Source organism: Meles meles, chromosome 9 (assembly GCF_922984935.1).
Source record: "Meles meles chromosome 9, mMelMel3.1 paternal haplotype, whole genome shotgun sequence".
Taxonomy (NCBI): domain Eukaryota; kingdom Metazoa; phylum Chordata; class Mammalia; order Carnivora; family Mustelidae; genus Meles; species Meles meles.
The window spans coordinates 66004576-66026998 of NC_060074.1; the positions used below are offsets into that span (position 1 = coordinate 66004576).

General features: G+C 41.1%; 1 protein-coding gene across 2 annotated transcripts in view; it reads left to right on the forward strand.

The window, feature by feature from the left end:
• The window catches only part of CERS6 (ceramide synthase 6), a 317644-nt gene extending 296060 nt beyond the window's left edge, over positions 1 to 21584 (forward strand). Inside the window, exons 9-11 of one of the 2 annotated variants that reach the window (XM_046019311.1) lie at positions 12654 to 12810; positions 13339 to 13362; positions 15897 to 21584. In XM_046019311.1, the coding sequence (XP_045875267.1) occupies positions 12654 to 12810; positions 13339 to 13362; positions 15897 to 16049 (334 nt within the window). In that variant the 3' untranslated portion in view covers positions 16050 to 21584. The remainder of the gene's footprint in view (positions 1 to 12653; positions 12811 to 13338; positions 13363 to 15896) is intronic. The other variant, XM_046019312.1, reaches the window with a different exon arrangement.
• Positions 21585 to 22423: the final 839 nt, after the last annotated feature.

Consider the following 22423-nt stretch of genomic DNA (forward strand, 5'->3'; position numbering starts at 1 on the left):
TCCTGCCCAGCGTCCCCACATACCCTCTCTCTCCTGATGGAAGCCATCAGCCCAAACACTGTTTTTATGAGATTCTTCCTAAAGCAAGGCCTTAATCCAGTTCCACCCATCCCCCACCCCCAAATCATCCAAGACATTCCCTTGTTTTCCACTCAAAGTTCAAATTTCTCTTCCCAGCAAGAAAGACCTTCCACTAAATCATGGCAACTAACGCTCCTTCTCTCACAACTGCCTTTCAGGTTCAGTTTAACTATTCATGATTCTTTGTGTACACTCTTTGCTTTTTCAAGCTCTAGAACCCTTTACTCAAAATAGTCCCTTTGCCTGGAATGCCTGTTATAAGATACTCTACCCTAACTATCAATGCATTTGTTTTTCTCCTATGCTTATTTGTAAGCTCTTTGACTATAGATACTTAATCTTATCCATCTTAAAAATCCCTCTCAGGGAGACTATGGACTCTGAAAAACAACTAGAGGGTTATGAAGGGGCGGCGGGGGGGTGGGGGGGTTGGGAGGTTGAGGGACCAGGTGGTGGGTAATGAGGAGGGCACGTACTGCATGGAGCACTGGGTGTGATGCCAAAACAATGAACACTGTTATGCTGTAAATAAACAAATAAAAATAAATTAAAAAAAAAAATCCCTCTCAGGGATATAGTTGCATGGGATTGTGAAAGGAGACCCAGGATGTCTGGTTAATTTCAGAGATGTCATTTTTTTTGTATTGAACATAAAATAGAGGAATATAGTGATCATAGGGGAAAAAAAGGTAAGAATATTGGTTTTGACCCTGGGGTGTGTGTCCAGTGGCATCAAGTTATAGAGTTTATGACTCAAGTCTTTCACACAGATTGAAAACTAAAGAGAGCAACATCGTACAGCTGGTTGTTGGTAGCTTCCAGCCTTGCTGGCTTGGATAGGAATGTGAGCCAAGAGCTGTGGGTATATTTCCAAGGACAAGTCACGCCCAGCCATGTGTGTCCCTGACTGCCTGGTTCCACGAGGAACGACTGATGGTGTGCGAGCAAGGAACGGACACGAAGCTGGCAACCATGACAAGGCTTAGCCTTGTGCTTTCTAAGGAATTCCTGGAGCCCTTGTATTCTGATTAAAATGCCTCAGTGCTGAAAGCTAGGGCTATCCCCACTATTTCAGAAGCCTAGAACCAGTATGCAGAGGTTTGACTTCGTAAATATGACAGTTTCTCAAGGCCTTAAGCCCTTCATCAATCCCTTCCTAAAGATAAGGGTTTTTTTGTGTTTTTTTTTTTTAATATTTTATTTATTTGGCAGAGAGAAATCACAAGTAGGCAGAGAGGCAGGCAGAGAGAGAGGAGGAAGCAAGCTCGCTGCTGAGCAGAGAGCCTGATGCGGGGCTCGATCCCAGGACCCTGAGATCATGACCTGAGCCGAAGGCAGAGGCTTTAACCCACTGAGCCACCCAGGTGCCCCTAAAGATAAGGTTTTATACATTTTGCCTGGTTTTCTACTTTCTTACTACCCTCCTCTGCCCCCGTATTTCCGGAAGTAAAGCAAAACCAAACCTTTCCTGCTTTCTTGACCTTTGTTGTCCGGTTTTAAATTCAGAGAAACGAATGTGACTCACTTGAGAAGAATGCATCTGTACACGTGGGCTCTCTTATTCATGGAGAAGATAATCAGAAAAAGTAAAATTTTAGGTACATCTAAAAACACAAGAATTTGTATGGGTATTTATGTTAGAGTTTAAAGAACCTTTTGTAATCGTCTTATCCAACATCTTTATTTTGTAGATGAGGAATCTTAGGTTTGGGGGACAAAAAAAAAAAAAAAAAAGAAGACTCCCAACATCGTAGCGCCAGTGAATCAATCAAGACTGAACATAGAATCCAGGTGTTCTGACTTACAGTTCAGACATAATACTCCTACTGTTCATCCCTTTCTGAGGAAGCACGCTTCCCACCCACACTCCCCAGCATGTCCATTCTACCGAAGTGAGTCCGATAGTTTACATTATTTCAATTCTTTTTTTAGACAGAATGCTATGATTATAGTAAGTGCTTTTGTTCACCAGTTGCCTAGTTCTTCTTGTTCAATGCATGTAGTTTCTTATTTGTTATTTTTCTTTCAAACTTTTGAGGCCTGCAAAAGCAAATTTTTCTTGTCTAAACCTCTTCATTCACTCCACTAGAGGGTTTTTTTTTTTTTCCTTTTCCTCCCCCTTCCTCTTATGTGGGGGATGGAGAGCAGTTATTTGCCTGTTTCCCTTGATTTTCAGCCTCTTCCAACTTGGTTTTACCAACTCTGATGTACTCTAGGGAGGCACTTCTTTGTTTCATTTTCCAGCCAGATAACACGGTGCAGTATCCCTCAACTCTGCAGGCCTGTGGTACATTGTCCCTGCAGCAGCATTTCTAAAATTTTCAGGAATATTTCCCAAAGATACATTAAAGATCGAATCCTAGCAACATTTAAATAAAAACAGAAAGAGATTTAAAAAAAAAAAATGTGCTGGTAACACTTCCCAGAGTTGAGGTCATTAGAATGTGACTAATTACATGTATAGAAGTACCACACATCAAATCATGTTCCCACACACACAGCTACTAGAAGTGAGATTTCATACAACCTAGGTAGGAGTCAGAGACTATGCCCTTCTTTCCTCTCTCCCCCAAGCCCTGCCTCTACCCTCCCTCTCTACCTACAGGCAAGGGGAAGGAGTTGGCATGGCTTAGTGTGGGGAGGAATAGGTGGCAGTCAGGACCAGGACACCTACAGCAGGGACCATTGTGTAAGCCAGAGTTTTCCAGAGGGTTGGGAAACCAGGCATCAAACACTGAGGAGACCATACGAAAATATGTGGTCCAAAAAGTTAGAAGTAATTATGGTCCGAGTCTCAGAGTTAAGAAGACCTGAGATGTGAGAATAAGGATGTCAGTCAGAAAGGAAAGAGGAGGGAGGATCTCTTTTTCAGGAACAAGATACTCTTTAACTTACGTTTTGGACCTGTCAGCCAGTAGGTGCCTGCTAGGAGAGAGGGCCTGTTTTTCATAAAGGACCAGAGCATGCATGTCTATTTTTTCTTTAAAAATATACAGTTAAGGGGCGCCTGGGTGGCTCAGTGGATTAAGCCCCTGCCTTCGGCTCAGGTCATGATCTCAGGGTTCTGGGATCGAGCCCCACATCGGGCTCTCTGCTCTGCAGGGAGCCTGCTTCCTCCTCTCTCTCTGCCTGCCTCTCTGCCTACTTGTGATCTCTCTCTCTCTCTGTCAAATAAATAAATAAAATCTTTAAAAAAATATATATACAGTTAATACTTGTTCAGTCTTGAGATTTTTTTTTCAGTGGTTTCAGATTAACCTATTGGCTGATTCATTACTCTAGGAAAACTTCTTGATAAGGCAGCAAGATCTCACAACCAGGCTTCTAGGCAGATGAAGGTAGGGCTGATGGGAAGTTCTGATACTTGTGGTACACCCACAGTTTCTAAAATAAGGCCAACTCTCTTCAAGCTTCTCAACAAAATGGGGAGAGTTGGATCCCTGAATAATTAATATGGAGATTCTCCCTAAGCCAAGACTCTACTGGAACCTTCTCAAGAGATTTTTAAGAGGTAGAAGGACAGCATTCCTTCTTGTCTTGCTAGCCTGCCAGCCCAAACATGATGCCTTCTGATCCTTCCTGTTAGCTCTTTTGGAGTTCACGTTTTTATGAAAAATACACATCCTCTGTTTGATCAATTTTTAAAAAGAGAAGGAGAACAAGAGATACGTGTTTTAAATTAAAAGCAGGGCACCTGGATGGTACAGTTGGTTGAGCATCTTACTCTTGGGTTTCAGCTCAGGTCATGATCTCGGGCTCTGTGCTCAGTGCAGAGTCTGCTTGGGATTCTGTCTCCCTTCCCTCTGCTCCTCAACACATCTCTCTCTCTCTCTCAAATAAATAAGCCTTAAAAGCAAAACAAAACAAAACACTCCAGTATTGTGACTTTGTATAATTAAATAAGCTTCTGAGCTCCTGGTCTCCTGACCAAAAAGGCAGTATCATATCTAACCCACTAACTTTATAGGTTATTCATGAGACTAAATCTAATTAACATGAATATTCTTGGAACATCTTTGCAGTGGAAGTATTCCTATTATCCAAGCTCTCCTAAATCTTTCAGTTGACTAGATGATGACATATCTTACTTACGCTTTTTCACAATTTATCTCTGGAGATGCTCATTTTAAATCTCTGCATTAAAATCCCAGCACATAGGCATGAATATGGGGCTGTGTTCTTCATGTCATTCCCCAGGGAAAGTGCAGACCACATCACTCGCGTGGGCTGTGGTCAAGGGAATAACCACAGGCCTAGCACACGGTAGACTCCTCTGACCTAAAAGCCCTTCCCGCACAGAGGTTGCTATTTAAAACGCTAATGAGAAAATACAAATGGCCCCAGGTCCTAGCCACTACCTGAAATGGAAAACCAGAATGGGAGATACTCATTCTCAAGAAGCCGGTAACTCCAGCACCCTGTGTTCCTGTTGTAAACAGACACTGGAAAGGACATCTTCCCGCAAGGCCGCTAGACCTTCCCACTGCACATCCTGCCGGAACCCAGTTGGGTTCCCACAGGAATAAGTTCAGTGAACTCTAAGAATGGTCAGGCTTTTCTACTTTCACTTAATTGGTTAGACTCAGAAACTTTGAAGGTAAGACAGAATCTCACAACCCAGAGCCCCACCCTCCGCATTTGGCCTTCCTTTTCTCTCACTGCTACAACAAGTACTGTTCAGAGCCCCCAGGGGAAGGGAAATGGGAGAAAACAGCGGGAACCCAATGGCTAGCAGTCCAAGTCTCCTGCTCCACCTTGGCCTGGGGTGCTTCCCTGTCACTGGTCCTGCGAGGAGTAGTCCCTACAGTGGACCTGAGCAAGAAGCAGCCCTTAGGGGGAAAGAGTGGGCAGGTTTGGGGAAGTTTCAGAGCCTGGTCCATCCTAACCCTGTGGTGGTGGGGTGATGGTTTTAGACTCTTTTAGAAAACTGGAAGAATGATTTCCTGGAATCTGAGACTCTTAGATGTCTGCCTGTCAAGCAGGCACAAAGCATCTCTCCCCCTTTCTCCCATTTTTAGAACAAGACCTTTGTATTTTGCTTTTATATCTTGAATATCTCAGATACATGACAGAGTAATAGTAAAAGGCATTATATGATGTCCAATCAGGAGATCATTCCATCAGGATTTAAAGTTTGAATGAGGTGGGCCACGTGGGAAAACCAGTTAAATAAACTAAGTATGTCATTTAAGCAAGAGGGACCTGTTATAGCTAACAGAAAGCAGGTGATGCACCCAAGAGGTTAAAAATCCCAGGAAAAAAAGAGCAGGGAATGACAGGCCACAGGAAACACAAATGTTAAAAGAGCAGTTGTGTCTGTACTTTCCCTGTGGTAACATGGCAGTGGTGGGCCCTATGCCCCGGCCGAGGGTGAAGGACTAAGGAAAGATCTGGGGGAGCCAAATGAAGACTGTAAGAATAATAGGGCCTAAAGGCCCAGACCAGTAGTCAGGCAGGTTCAAATCCCAGCTAGCCCCCACCTCCTAGATCTGACCTTGACATAGTTATTTACATTCCTTGTGTTTCAGTTTCTTTGTTTGTAAAATAGATACTTCAAAAAAAAAAAATTAGGATTAAATGAGCCCATGTAAAGCCTGAACTATATGCCACTTCCTGGCATATAGTTAATGCTCAATAAATCCTAGCTAGTATAAGTATTCCCACTATACAGGGATCTCACAGGGATGTTGAAAAGACTAAGTGAAACAGTATGTGTAGTATGTATGGCCCAGTGCTCAATACACAGTAGTTAGTAAAGAACAGCTAAGAGAACCAGGCAAAAGTCTGTCTTAAAGGACATAAAGGCAACAAAGAGCTGGGCAGAGGGTTGAAAATAAACATGCTGGAAGCAGATACATCCTAAAGAACTTGGCCTTGGCTAGAAGCAACTCACATTGGCAGATGAGTAACACAGGCATGCAGACCAGCCACAGAGGAGTTCGGAATTCCGGCAGATGGCAGGAGAGCACCAAGAGGGCAATGGCTAATTTTCAGGAAAAAAGCTGCCCCAGCCAGGAAGTCCCCACTTACAAGAATATAAGTGACTGATTCCTAAGTCTGGCTAGGCTAGGACCGAAAAGTAAAAATAAATGAATTGACTCCACCATGTCGTATCCAGATGGGAATATAGCAATACTGGTTATGTTCATTGCCAAATGAAAGATGGATGGTTCATCCGTGTTCAACTTTAGCTTCCCGTTAGAGAAATTATTTCTCTGTCTGCTACAGACCTCATGAGTCTGTTGTCCAAAATAATTAGGTACCCAAGCTACAAGCTACCCAGAGCTATCCTAAAAACCTTGCCAACAAACAGTAGTGTCTTACAGAAGCCTGAGCTGCTGGGGGGGGGGGGGGGGCTGTCTTGTTAAAAGGAAATTACAAGCGTGGTTTTAAGTCTTTGCAGCCTTGACTACCCAACACTTGACAAAGATGACTGTTTAGGCCGGGAGCTTTTATTACCTTAGGAAAACCAGTACAGAGAGGGGTTACTTATCACAGTGAATTAATTATGAGACTCTTTTTTTTTTTTAAGGTATTAAGTACCCAGCATTTCTGTTCAGAGTCAATTTTATTTTTTTAATTTTTAAAGATTTATTTATTTATTTATTTGGCAGACAGATCACAAATAGTCAGAGAGGCAGACAGAGAAAGAGAGGAGGAGGCAGGCTCCCTGCTGAGCAGAGAGCCCGATGCAGGGCTCGATCCCAGGACCCTGAGACCATGACCCAAGCCAAAGGCAGAAGCTTTAACCCACCGAGCCACCCAGGCACCCCTCAGAGTCAACCTTAAATGCTTTTCTATCAGCATCTACTTTAAAAGGAGTAAAACATGCCAGCAGATTCTTGGACCGTCTTTAGGTCAAATCTGTGCTTCATTTATGTTTTGGGTGGGTCCAAAGGAAAATATATGCCAGAGAAACGCACATTCGTGAAATACACTGAAGTCTGTCTGGGAAAGCAAAACCAAGACCGTTCAAAAGCTCCGAAGTAAAGAACACCTTCATTTGGACATAAAGCAAATTTTACTTTGTAATCTACCCTCACTTGCATTATTCAGCTTTGCTCAAAGTGAGACCGTGACCCCAGTTCTCCTAGAGAAGCAGTTTTGGCTCTCTTTGGATATTAGATACAGGTCCAGTCGTTGTTGTGGATTTTATATAGATCATTCCAGAAACCCCCAACCCAGGGCTCAGATGGAGCTCTTTGGTGGGGCTGAAGAGAAGGAATGAGGCAAAGCCTGTGGCTGCTTGCCGTGGTCAGGCCCGGGTTCATCATCAACATCCACCCATAACTCATCCACGCAATGAGAGCACCTGGGCCTCTGGTCTTTAACATCTCACTCACTGTTATATGGTCCTACCTCTAAATTACTGGAGTATTTTTATAGTAAGGTTAGAGTCAAGAGTGAGCATGTTCATTAACCTTACATATTAAAGATAACGAACATCAACTTTGAGTTGTCAGTCATGAGAATGAAGAAATGAAACATTGGTTTCAGCTTTCCCAAATGAGACGCAGGGGAGATCTTTCTATACTGTGCTATATTATGAGACTTGCAGAATTCTGAGGCCTGAGAAAGCAGATGTCACACTGATGCTTAGAATATAAGTCCTTAAATATCATATTAAAATGAGACTACTGCGCTTTCTTGCTAAAGAAAAAAAAAAAAACAAAAAACGTTGTAAACTTTCCTCTTGTGCCCGCATGTATATATCTCCCTGGCTCTGGAGAGTCTATACAATATTTCTGTGATGATTTAAGATGAAGAATCCATTAAAGGTAAACATGAGCACAAATAAGTATAAGGCATCATCAAGATAAATTCTTGTGATTCATTAAACATCCATTAAAATAACTCATCAAGGCTAATCTGTTCCAGTGGTAAGTGGTGCTTCTGCACATCCCCAGCGAATCGCAGGGAGCTCAGCTCAGCCCTGCAGGCATCCATCTTCATCAGGAAGCATGCAGGAAGACATAACTGCAGGCTGAAGCCCCCTCATTGCATTGTTCAGCAAGATTCTTAGAAAGGAGAGTGTAACCCACAGATGGAGTGATTGTGTGTGTGTGTGTGTGTGTGTGTGCTGGGAGCCACACTTCAGCAGATGGTTCTGGCCGAACAGACCTATTTGAGCATGTTTTGCACGTGTGTGATGTGCCATCTAGTGGTGGAGTGAGCCTGAATTGATGAAAAGGGAAAGGGTCCTTTGCTGGTCCCTTTCTGGCACCTTTGCAAACTGTCCACCACGTGATTTGAGCAGGAGCAGAAGGTGTGACTCTGTAGGCTATCACTTGGGAAAGGGAAAAAAAATTGTTTTCTTAGAAGCCATGTGTTGAACCCAGATTGTTGTAGGGAGGGGAAGCACTGGTATTATAGTAATTATGCAAGCCAGAGGTTGCAAACTGGTGGCATTTGGCCTGCAGAGTACTTTTCCCATTTTATTTTATTGAGGTGTAATTCACGTATATAGTATATTGCACAACTGCTCAGCGTGTAGTTTGATACATTTATTTGTAAAGTTTATGTAGGTATAATCTGTGTCATTACCACATGGATCAAGACCTGGAATGTTTCCAGCATCCCAGAAGCTTCCCTCTGTCAGGGCTTAGAGAGAGCCCCCCTTCAGAACGCTGTCACCGTAAATTCACAATAACATCATTAAAGTAGATACTCCTAACCCTAACCTCCAAGAAAGGATAAAATCCTGTACTCCCCATTTCAACAGTTTGCCCAAAAAGGAACAAGTTTCTCATCGAACATTCTGCAGCGAATCAAAGACCCCATTTCCTGGGTCTGCTGCTTTTCAGAGTCCAGGTGGTATAATGAGATCTCTACCCCCAGTCTAAATTGTTTTTCTTACCAAGTTTCTCACTGAGAGATAGATCTACTCGGTGCCCTGATTGTATTTTCCCAAGTGTCTCTGCAGGCACCCAAGTCAATTTTCAAAGTAATCCCATTACTTGTGAGCAGTATCTCAGAGGTGCCACTGATTGTCGTGGCAAAGCCTATGAATTCTGATGTAGCATTTCAGAAATTAATGCGACTGCCATGTCACCAGTGACTGCATGACACCTGTTCAAATTAAGTCAAGCAAATACTAATGGTGAGAAAGTCTCTCAACCTGTAATCCAGCAAAGGCTAATTTCTAATGAATAGCATAATGCAATCATTGTTGCTATTTCTACAGGACCTCTTTCTGTTCAAATGAAACTAGCTTCCCTCTGAATGTCAAAACGTACAGTATGTCAGGAAGCAGAGCTAGTTCTGAAATAAAATTGATTTATTCCAGACCTGTCTTATACATGCCTATTTATTTGATTACTAAACAAACACACAGTCAACCAATATGTCTTGTGAGCATGTTACTTCTGGGTGTTTTGCGAGGTGCTGGAGACAGAAAAGCATAAGACGGATGGGGTCTCCCTCACTGCGTTGGAGTTCGACCTTGTTTAGATCTGCTGGCCTCCGGCTTGCAAACTGGCATTTAGAAAGATGGCTATTTCTTGAGATAATGCACAAGGCTAAAATACAGGCTTATCCTAATGTGCTCCTCCTTTCAAATAACTTGTATTTTTTCTAATTATTTGTGATGTATTTGGAAAAAATGAAGATTGTAAAGAAGAAAATACAAAATTCCCTAATGCACCAAAGAAAGCCTATAATGGCATTGTTTAATTCCTCTCAAAGAATTATAATTTTTCATTTTTTCTGTGTGTGGGTGCATGTAGTTACAATTGCAGTTGGCTTTGAACAACATGGATTGGAACTGCATGGGTCTGTTTATACATGGATTTTTTTTTTTTAAATAAGTACAGTACAGTACTATAAATGAACTTTTCTTATGATTTTAATACTTTTTTTCTCTAGCTAACTTTACTGAAAGAAGACAGTATATAATATATATAACATACAAAATATGTGTTGACTATTATAGGTAAGGTTTCTGGTCAACAGTAAGCTATTAGTCATTAAATTTTTGGCGAGTCGAAAGTTACACATGGATTTTTGACTACATAGAGGGTTGGTGCCCCTAACCTGTGTTGTTCAAGGGTCAATAGCATTTATTTTGTGAAGTTGAGGTGATATTATGTATTTTGTTCTATCATAAGAAACTCTTAAAACATGTTTGAGTGAGTTCATAATTTCTGGAATAAGAATGAAAACTAATTTCTTAACCATTCCCTACTATTAGAAATTTTGATTGTTTGTTGTTTCTAAAACAGTTACAGAGGTTTAATGTTTACATATTTGAAATGAAGTCTTTGACTCTCTACCACACTCAAGGCCAGAACTTTCCAGATAGTGTTAAGTAATACTGGCGATGCTAGCCGGCTGTGGTTTTTTCCTGATTATAAAGGCAGTAACTGTGGTGTTGTTAAATATGATGGCAATGACTGACTTGGGTTGGGTAAAAATCATATTAAGGAAATCCTTTGAGTTCTAGTTTTTAAACATCAACAATGGGGAATTGAACATTACCAACTGTCTTTCAGTGCTATTGAAATAATTAGGTTTGTCCCAGTTTGGCCTATGGGTGTAATACATTATATTAGCAGATTTCCTAATATTGTCCCCTTCCACCAGCATGAATTCTACTATACTGAAGACTAACATACTTGTAATGAATTGTCACATTTAATTCCATAGTATTGATTTTGAGATTTTAACATCCCTGTTTATTGTACATTGTTCTTGAGAGACAACTAGTGTGACAGGATCTAGATACAGTCTGTGCATTTCGTTCTGGTCTGTAAATGTGCGTTGCTGAAATTAGGGATGGGGAGCCTGTTTGTGTCTATTATTCACTCTCCCTTTTTCTTTACCTCTTATCCCAACTGCACATTGAGGGTTTTTTTCCCTTTAGTGAACAAAGTACTCCTCTTAACCTCTCTCAAAGCATGCATCGCACTCTTTCTTATATTAAAATTTTCTGTCTGTTTTCTGTTCTTGCAGAAGTGGTCTTTGTCTTACGACTTTGCCATCCCTACCCCTTAGCCACTAAGTGTGGTCCACCTAAGCTGTCCTACGGGGCAGACAGTGGAAATAGATGAGTTTTGACAACATCCTTAGTGTCCTGACAGAGCCCTCCAGTACACAAAGGAGGAAAGCAAAGAAGTCAGAGTGACCGCAAAATTCGTTGCCTACGGTGCTTCTCTCTGGCAGCAGTATGAGTCCAGGAGGCATGAATCAGCTTCTAAAGGCATAAGAGAGGGCAGAGCAGGGACAAGAGTGGAGCCAGGTGACTGCCCCAGATGGCTGCCCATTCTGCTCCTGATAGTAGGTTACCAAGAGAACCAATTACTTCGAATACTTTTGCCCACCTCATGTATACACCATTTGTTATATTCAAGTAATTTAAAAAAAAAAATGCCTGGGTGGCTCAGTTGGTTAAGTGTCTGCCTTCAGCTCAGGTCATGATCTCTGGGTCCTGAGATTGAGCCCTACATCAGTCTCCCTGCTCAGCAGGAGTCTGATTCTCCCTCTTTCTCTGCCCATCCCCCTGCTTGAGCACTCTCTCTCAAGTAAATAAATAAAAATAAAATCTTTTCTTTTTTAAAGATTTTATTTATTGGGGTGCCTGGGTGGCTCAGTCGGTTAAGCGACTGCCTTTGGCTCAGGTAGTGATTCCAGGGTCCTGGGACTGAGTACCATCAGGCTCCTTGCTCAATGGGGAGCCTGCTTCTCCCTCTGCCTGCTGCCCCCTCTGCTTGTGCTTGCACGAGCTCACTCTCTCTGACCGACAAATAAATAAATAATAAAAATCTTTAATCTATGAGAGAGTGCACAAGTAGGCAGAACGGCAGGCAGAAAGAGAGGGAGAAGCATGCTGCCTGCTGAGCAGGGAGCCCGATGCGGGGGGCGCGATGCCAGGACCCTGGGATCGTGCCGTGAGCCAAAGGCAGATGCTTAACCGACTGAGCCAACCAGTGCCCCCAAAATAAAATCTTTTAAAAAAATCATTCCAATACTCATCTCAAGCTTCATTTCAAAATGATATCTTTCAATTGTCAATTCTTTCCCAGAGGAAGGCTTATAAAATTAAGTACATTATAGGGTCTCCCCAACTAGACTGTAAACCACTTGAGGACAGGAATTGGGTCTTAAGTGCATTCTGACCACTGCTGTGCTATGCATAGAGTTTAGACTTATTAACGAGGCTCTCTGGAATTAATTAACCTTTTTTTCCCCCTTGCACTGTAATGTTATCGAATAGTATTCCTCATGCTTACTTAAAGACCAAAAGCAACTTTGAAAACAAAACAGACCTTTTAACAAGTAGTGAGAGAGAGTGTCACAACCAAAAAAATCGGATCGGAATTAATGGAGGAAACGACAGCAGGTGAAGGAGGAGCAGAAGCACGTGGCTCAAGCTAGAGCTTAAATGGGTGTTATGACACCGGGGACATCATTCCAGCGATGACTCTTCTAAGTACCTGGTCCGACTTCAGACCATCCTTGCAGGGCGGGTCTAATTAGTGGGTATTGCTGGCCTTGTGCTTCTGGACAGCCACTGATGCTCCTTGGAAGGCAGACGGAAAAGTTGTGTTCCATGATTCCTTTCTATTTTTCCCTAGGGTGTTAAATACCACATTATTTGAAAGCTGGGAGATCGTTGGACCTTACCCTTCCTGGTGGGTTTTTAATCTACTGCTGTTGCTAATACAAGGCTTGAACTGCTTCTGGTCTTACTTAATCGTAAAAATAGCTTGCAAAGCTATTTCAAAAGGCAAGGTAAGATGAAACTTACTGTTTCTGATACATCACAGAAAATCATGTTTTTTGCTTCTTCTTAATCAACAAGAACACTATCATTTTGAACTTTATGAAATCTTATATTTTTTCTTCATAATTTAGCATAACCTCCTGGAAACACAAACCAAAATTTTGTTTTTCTTCTACTTAGTTAATTTTTTTAAGTTTGTAGCCTTGGTTTGCTGATGATTCCCACCGATCTGCATTTATAATTTTAGACTAAATGATGATATGTTATTTGTTGTGTTCTTTCTTTCCCTCTGTCTCCCATGGTCCTTCTCTGATTAGACTTGTGCTGAAAGAAATTTAATAACTTCTTTCCTTTTGTGATGCAGTATGCCCATTTACGATTTTTCCAATAAAACTTAGTTAAATCTCTCTGTTTAAATATGGACTCATGAGGCTGATTCAAATAACGTTTCTTGGGAGCAGTGACTTTTCCAGAATGTTCTCTGTGACATTTTCTTACTTTCATTGTTTATTCTCTTCCTTCTGCCACCCTGGAAGGCTGGGAAGTGGAACCCTTTACATGTAAGTTCCTCATACCTCCCTCTCCCCACCCCTTGTTCTGGGTGCCACTTTAGCCTGTTGGAGAGGCACTCAGAAAAAAATGCTTTTGTTTCCATGCGTCTTGTTCTAGCTAATAAGTTCGCACTGACCCGCAGCTTTCACTGAACTGTGGCTCCTACCAGGTGCAAGGGATACTAGAAACAGCTTAGTGAGTAGTGCCCTTTGCGAGAGCTTACATTCTGCTAAATTTTGCACCATCCAACAGAAGGAGGAATTTTTTTCATCAGTGTGTAACATGTTTGCTAAAAAAACAGAAATAGACAAAAGTGAAGTAGAAGAAACAAAACTAAGTTGGGGAGAGGATCACCATGGACCAGAATGGAGGCCTGAGCGTCAGCCCTTGACCACCTTGTCCTCAGTGAGGTAAACAGAGCTGGCCCCTTCCATGGGACTTGGGACATCTAGTCGCATACTGTGCAGCCAGTTCTCAGTATCAGCTCTTATATAAATCCAGAATATTTAGATCAATTAAATGTTCAGAGGCAAAAGTTCATTTTTCCTCTGTGACCTCTTATTCTTTAAAATGAGCACTTGTAAGCACTGGGTGTTCTACGTAAACAATGAATCTTGGAACAGTGTATCAAGAATTAATGGTGTATTGTATGGTGACTAACATAACACAGTAAAAAAAATGAGCACCTGTATTTCTGTTAAATACTCCTTTTCCTCCTCTGGATACAAATTACATCAACATGCACAGAGCTGTCCTCATGGTAACAGTAACCAAGGACAGGTGGATCCGATTACTTGTATCCTTACTGCATTGCTCTTTCCAGCAGACACAGTCTTACCAAGAGACGATTATTAATCTCATTGCAGATGGCAGGCTTCAGAATATCTGCCCTTGCTGTTCACCTAGGACAGTTAGATTCATCTTGGCCATGGGTTAAGAACTCTGTTTTTCTATGGGTTACTTTGAGGCCTTCTAAATTATTCCTTTCCTTGAAAGTGACATAAGCATCATTTTTTTTTTTCCAAATACAATTAAAAATCATCTAACCCAAGCATGCAGATGTAAATTGATCACTCTCTAAAACTGGAGTTTTCTTTCCTATTACCAGCTTAATTTATGATTAATGGATGTCTCAACGTCGTGGGGCTTTACTCTCAGGCTGTCTTTCTTTGTGACCCATGTTTGTTTGTTTGTTAAGTTCAAGTACCCTAAACAATTCGGTCCTTTTGGTCTTTTAGTATCTAAGTAGTCTTGGAGACAGTCCGTGTGCATTCAGTCTCGTCTGAGGGGCCCTGGAATGCAGTCCATTTGTACTGTATTTATTTGGTTGTTTCTGGTGAGAAAGGAGCAGCAGTTCTGAGCTCTCACACGGCCTCTTCCCCACCCACCTGACAGTGATGACGTTGTCCTGAAGCCACAGTGGTTTCTCCCGTGAGTGGCATGGGGGGCACAGGGAGGATGTGATGTGAAAAAGCTCGCAGTTCATTTGGATACACCTCCCAGGAGAATGCCAGCGCACTTCTTAGAGAAAGACAGGCAGCTAGATTTGGGGAAGCTTTGATGAAGCCAGGCCGCCAGGCCTCCAGGTCCCTTTTGCCACCCCACTCGAAAAACAAGTGAACAGGGCTCGGTTACTCGGAGGCCGTCAGGCATGTTGGGTAAAAATGCTTACCATAGTTTAGACGGATGGAGTAGGAGGTTCAAACTATTTTAATTTTAAAAGCAGTTGAGTGTTTTCTTAATCTCTCCCTAAATTACTTCCTTGCTAGACTGTGACTTTGTCCTTTATGGCGGCACATATGCTGTGCCTGAGCTTGCCATCCTCATTACATAATGAGACTGGGCAGAGGACTGAAGAACTCTGGAACGATGGAAGCCCAGTTGTGATGATCAGGTCAATAGATTTTCTTTGGGAAATGTTTTAAACTAGACCTCACGCAGCAGGTTCCCAAAATGCCTCCTGCTGCCACGAGTTGTTATGTAGTGTATAAAATAAAATTTCTACTTGATTTTAGAAGACAGAAGAAAAAAACAAATTAAGTCATAAAATAATATATTACAAAGCCAAATAAGAATGGTGCTTTAAATTATCTGAGCTAGTGTATCCCTCCATTAGTGCGACAAATCCTTTACAGGATTCTCATGGGGAATGTGACATGTGAGAGTAAATTGATCCATTTGTACCAAATTCCTATAATATCATTCCAATTTTATAACATGTCACTTTACCAGTAAGAGTGGGTTTCAGGATCTAGTACATCTCATTGTGCAAAGAACTATTAAGGTTCTATTAAGGTACCTTAATGCCTAGGCCCCTGTAATGCCTAAACCCACTTACATTCCATTCCTCAATAACTGACTTCCACACCCAAATTGCGTATCTCCCTTGCAGGAGAACTATTGCAGCAATGTACCTATCCTCTTAGATTTTTAACGTTTCCATCTGTTTCCCTTCATGGATGATTATGTGTACTCTTCCGACCATGCCATGCCTTAATGATTCCTTAGGAGCTGGTTACACTCACCTTCTTGTATTCCACAGGTGTCCAAGGACGACCGAAGTGATATCGAGTCCAGCTCAGATGAGGAAGACTCCGAACCTCCAGGGAAGAACCCTCACACGGCGACCACCACCAATGGGACCAGCGGTACCAACGGGTACCTCCTGACTGGGTCTTGCTCCGTGGATGATTAGTTCCTCAAAACTACAAGTCCCGAACAAAGTGACCTGTTTGTTCCTGGAAGTATTTAATAAGTTGCAAATGCAGTTCCTTTCATTATATCTCAGCACCAGAAAAAAAAAATTAGGATTATCAAAGCATTTTGAATAGTGCACTGCCATATGTCCTGTCTGTGAATGAAGAAGAATTACCATTCTCTATACGTAGGCATGCTGTATGTAATTGACACAAGGGAACAGTATTTGCATTTGTACTGTCTTAGAATATTATTTATATTTCTTTTTTGTTTGTAAATCTGTGGATAAAAGAGGGTTTCCTCACCCCTTTTACTCTCTGGGTTCATGACAGTGAGGGAGATGCTCCATGTGCTTCTACAACCCTTTCTATTGCTGTAACTCAGTTTGATAGGAGTCTCAGCTTACCTTGGCACTTAGAGCACGCAAAACCCAGAGCAAGATTCTCGTACTGCTCCGAATAGGTTTGCTTTCTTTGTGTTACTGTGCCTGTTTTGAAATTGCCTATATAGCCTCAGTGACCATTTTCCCTGTGTGAAGTTTAAGCAGGATGAGCTAGGCTTTTTAATTGCCACTCTTCATGGTCGATTCGCACAGCTCAAATTAAAAACTATGGTTTTTTGAGAACTTTAAGAAATTGTTTTGTATTAAATTGCTATGGAAGAGACATCATTTCTTGTGCACATGGCCAGGATATCCCCAGTGAGTACGGTAGCCAGCTGGAGATGAACTTTGTAGGTTACAGAGGTTTGTGTGTGTTTGTGTGTTCTTGTTGTTGTTGTTTTTATTCCCTCTTATGAGGTCAGTGTTCTGGCTCTGAAGGAGGACCTTTACTTAAGGTCATAGTTAGAGATAGTGAAATTGCTCTTACTACTGGGAATTTGTCCCATGCTCTGAGAATAACAGAAAGAGAAAGCTGATTTCAACCAGATTTCAGCACTACCCCTATAATTGCCACAATCTCCTGTCTTGTCATGAAAAAAAAAAAAAAAAAGGAGCTAAGTGTATTTTGGCCCAGCAAAGGAGACTTTGAACAGCTGGCAAAGGTCAGCCATAGCCCAAAGCGCTTTCTTGTAGCCAGCATTCGAGGAAGTGCGCTATCTAGTATTTGATCTTGGTGTTTGGATTTTTCTGAGCAAAATAAAGCCAATGGGAGAAGGACAATTTTACTGTTTGTCTTTTCTCCTTAAATATGACCCAGACTGATTCTCCTGTTGCTAGAAACTGAGCAGTGTTGCGCCTGAAGCCTTCTGGTTTGCTTCTTTGAAGACTTGTTCAGTTTCCAGGAGTTTTTATTCAAACGGAGCTATTTCCAAAAAGAATAATTAAACTTCTCCTGGACTATGGCAATATCAGCAATGAGAAAGACTGCTGAAAATAAGTTGCTATAGTCTCCTTACACGGCAGTGTTATTTATGTCTAAATAAGAAAACCATTCACATAAACCAAAGATTTTATCTCTTCCCTTCCAACTTTTAGTGAGGGGGAATAAAAAGGTATTACAAACACTTATTTCATAAACAAAACAAAACAAGAGTCTAACACCACAATGTAGTAAGTAGCATAAATGTGTGAGTTAGGGGATAGTAAAGACCGCAGCATCAGAAATACTAAGGAGTGCATGTCCTGCTTACAGCTATTCACATTCGATTCAAACTTTTGAAAAATTTGAAATAAATCTTTGTGCCCACAATATGCAACCTGTGCGTTAGTAAAGATAATGCTCCCAAACAGAAAAAACCTCACACCATAATATTAAATCTTTCCCCATCTACATATGAAATAGTCTGTTTCTGATAAGGCCCAATGATAAATGAAGAGCCTTAGACATATGTCTGCTTGTTTATTGAGAAAAGGATGCAACTAATTCTTCTCATAAAACCTTATTTTATTTCACAAAACAGGGGTATGTTTAGGAGTGTAATTTGTGGATGGTTTGAGACCAGTCATAAAACATCAAAATTTCTTGTTAGTCATCTGAACATCTGCTAAAATACAGATATATAAAATGAAACAGCATATTACAGCTGAAAAATGTTGAGACGGTGCAAGTTTCCTTTCTTATCAACTAAACTATGGGGAAGAAGAGTGAATTGTACCTTGCTGTAGTGTCTGGGGCAAGTCTTCAAAAGGGAGAAATAAACCAGAGAACCACCATGTGTTCAAATTCGGGTCATCTAATACTCTACCACAGAAGAATAATTTCAAAAGATTGGCTCATAAATTAATGATTTGGCGGAGTTGCATGGAAAGAAGTAAACTGAGTCTGTCCTTAGCAAAAGCAAATCTAAGCAATTTTTTGTTTTTCCCAAAAGTCCCTTGGAAGGAGGACTGAGAACACTCGGAACCTCAGTGACCAGTGACGTTCACTTAACACAGTCCCCTGGGTATCTATAGATTTTTATTTCATTTTGCATTTTAGGGCAAAGAGTTCATTTTGATTAATCAAAGTGGTGTTTGTAGACCTGTTAAGATGCAAAATAATATATTTCTGTCTACTCCTTCCCCTTATCATGGTGGCATGATAAGACCGAGAGAGAAAAATACGTGAGATATCTTATCTTCTACTTGTGCCAGGCCATAGCTTTGGAAGTGTGTTTTGTGTATGCAGCTGTAGGTTACTGACAGTGTTGTTTCCCATTAATTACCTTAGCCCCTGTTGATAGCTCCTTCCTCCTGGTCATATTCAAACCTTTCCAGGGTACCAAGGGGTGTGTAGGAAGGAGTCTAGAAAAAGTAATATTTTATTCTCTAATGCTGTATAGCTTTTCTAGATCTCTTAGTGGAGAAAAAAAGTAGAAAACAAGTAGAATTTGCCTTGGGTCAAAAAATGATATGACAGTGTGTGATCTATGTATGTACATTTATGTTTCTCCAAAAACATAAAACCAAAAGAGCACTGACTCATCCTTATCCATATTCTTTTCATAAAAACTATCCACTGTATATAAGAGAAACTTCCCACCTCCCTCTCAACTTCCTGTTCATGCCACTCACCCAGCTGAGAGTTGGTAGCATCCTTTCTCTTGCCTCGGGCTAAGATCACAGAGGGCCTAAGGTCAGCATATAAGCCAAATGTAGTTCACATTTCCAAATTTAGTGGTACACATTTGGAGAATTAAATAACTATCAGTATTTTGGATGATTAAGCTGAATGTTGGGGAAAATGCATATGGTTGCTGTTTCACCCCAAAGTTTTGTTATCATCCAACTCCTGCCAGGCTGCTAGACAGATGGTGGCCTGAGGTACCATCAGATAATGAAACAGGTATCAGAGAATGATGGGCTAGGAAGAAAGGTAGACTCCCCAAAGAAAGCAAGCAGTTGGGTGAGAGAAATCACTCTTTAGTGAGATAAAATCAGACCATGTTTAGCCAAAATGGTGGTTGAACCTCAGAATGTCCCATTCTGTTGCCAACTTTCCATTCTGAGTATTTGGTAGAGGTTGGGTTTGAATGAACTACATCCTTTCATATGAGGCAGGAAGGGCCTGGATCTCCCACTTCGTGTGTTTGAACCTCATCATTATTTGGGCTGATATAAAAAAGGAGATTTCAGTTCACCTGAGTCTTTGCAAAAGAGCTCTTCCGAGAAAACTTAATGGACACCCATGATTGTTCCCATTCTGTTCATGACTTTATATCGAGTTATTTTTGTCCCTTTCTCAGAAATGTTAATGCCAAAGTTGCCTGAATATTTGAGTGTTTTTTCTTAATTTGAAGTGTACAGTATAATTCCAAAGGTGTTAAGAGATTCTGTTTGTTTGTGTATGTGATGATGTCATTAATGTCCAGAGAGGCTTCAAGAAATCCTTTGGAAACAAAAGGTTAAATGTTTACATTTCCTGTGATAGTTGAGGTCTTAAGATACTAATTAGCTTACTTTTTTTTTTTTTTTTGTCTTTGGCTGATTCTGCTTTGTAGATAAATAGTAACCCTGAAATCTTTAGACATTCAATTAAGAAAAAAACAAATTAGGTCAAACTCAGCCTGATGAGAAAGTGATGACAAGCCGCTTCAGTTTTTAGGTGACTCATACGGGACGAGAAAATGCAGTTAGCTCTGGTTATTACACTTGCTCTCCAGCATGCTGTTCATGAAAGGAATACCCTCAGCAATCATAAGCAGTCCTTGAAGTCATGCATAATGCAGCAGATAGTAATTGGTACTGGTTCACTGTGGCCACAGTAGTTCTTGATGGAAGCAGGCCAGAGAAGGACGCTGTGGTCCGCCTTTATGTATACGGTCCCCTCCCTTCCTCTAAGGGACACTTAGTAGATGCTGGGGAGGCCATCTATTTGTCCACTCTGTGCCGTTTTAATGTCTCTCATATATATTCAGAGGGAACATCGCTGATGCTCGTTTTCATGGAGAAAACTTGATTAGAGAACATAAAGCATTATAAGGAACAGTTTGTAAGCTCCGCAGACACGGAAAGGAGAACCTGAACCTTTTCCAGTTCTTTGTAACTGAAGTTCAGCCTCGAAGCCTTTGAACGGAATGGCTTAGCAAAGGACCACAAGCTAGGACCTCATCAGCTCAAAGAAATAAAAGTCTCTGCAGTCAGATGGCCTGTCCTATGGCGTCTTCACAAGACTAGGTCTTCTCAAGATTGCCAGGAACTGATGGGAGGGGTCGGTTAGCCTAGGATCTATCTGTTCATCTCATCCACCCACATTCCTCTCAGCCTCCTGGAACTCTTGATAAGAAGAAACCAAAATATTGTCACTTATCTGCCATCAACTTCCCAACAGACTTTGGATCAGTGGTTGACCACACTTCTTTTCTCCAACTGATTCCATTTTTCTTAAAAAGTATTGGGCCCACGTAAGCTTGTTTTCCTCCAGAGGCCCATGAAAGCTTGGTTTCCTGTTTTGCTATATGTTGCATGGCCTGGAAACCAGGGACAACAGCTGTTGGTATGATTTCTATGTTAAGTGAAAAATTAGATCTTAGATCATTTTTTTTTCTCTTGGATCTACAGTCATTTTCCTAAACTGTCGTAAAACTGCCTTTAAAAAATTAGAGGCTTTTAAAGATTAGTTGCCAAAGATAAATGAGCTCTATAATAGCAACATTTCTGTGGCAATTCTGGGAGTTTAACTTAGAGACTCATTAAAGATGGAATACCCCCTCCAAGTTTGATTTCCAAAAGTTTCGTAAAGCCTCTAAGCCTATGATTCTCATCAGCTTTTGGTGTGCCCATAGAATCGGTTACCTCCATAGCCATTTGTGGCCAAGCAAGGGGGAGAGGGTTTCTTTGGGGATTTGATTTTTTTTTTTTTCAATTTGCAGTGAGAAATAGGATAGGTGACAAAAGCTTACTTGTTTTCTTAAGACAATTCAGTGCTTGAGCATCTCTGTCAGAAATGGAATGATGTACTGTTAGCCAATTAGAATTATTTTATGTATTGTTACTGTGTTTTGCTGATTTTTATATGAAAATATAATTATTCATTCTTGATCTCTGGAAGCAATCATTATGAGGATCATTTTACTTTGGAAACACTTTTCATAATAAAGATAAGTATTAAGAGTCAAGTGTCAATGACATTTTCTGTAAGCGCTCTTCGTCTGCTGTGGGTAATACGTCTCATCATCCTGGACAGGATTTATTTCAGGGCACACATCATCCCTTGTTTCTTGCAAACTTTCCTTAAATCCCAGTTATCATTATGATTACTGAAAAGATAGTATTATTATATTTATATGTCATATATATGTGTGTATATATATATATATGACTACATATATATAACATACAACATATATATCTCTATCTTGTCAGGAATTTAGCTAAGCTATTCCATAGTATTGCTGCCCAGTATCCATTTTGTTTGCAAGGTGCCCTGCAGGGACCCTAAACTGAGCCTAGCCCCTCAAACAGGTGCACACCCTGCAGAGTAGCCCTGAGACTCACAAGCAAATGCAAGTCCCTGATATGACCTCCCCAGTAGCCCCTGTGATCAACATCTCCCCTTCCAGTGCCTTGAAGGCTTTATGTTGCCCCTAGTAAGACCGCCATGGGGTTTACCAAAACCCCACCCTTTTACATTGACCCATCCAGTCTTAGCCCAGGAAGCCCAAAGCACTCTACTCACAGACCCTAATGAAGGCATGTGCCCCAAGTCCTGTCCCAGTCTTCACCCTGCCATCACCCACCCATGTAGCCCCTTGAGGCAAGCCGTGTGTGTAGCTCCCTGCATGACCTGTGAATAATAAACCTCTCTATTTCAAGTTCTCTTGTGGTCTATTACTGAGCTTCGGTTCACCATCTGACACCATGTGCTCCACTTAATAAATATTAATTTAACATAGTTAACACATTTGTGTGTGATATATATATATCTCATAGGTTGCACTATCTCTTTGGAA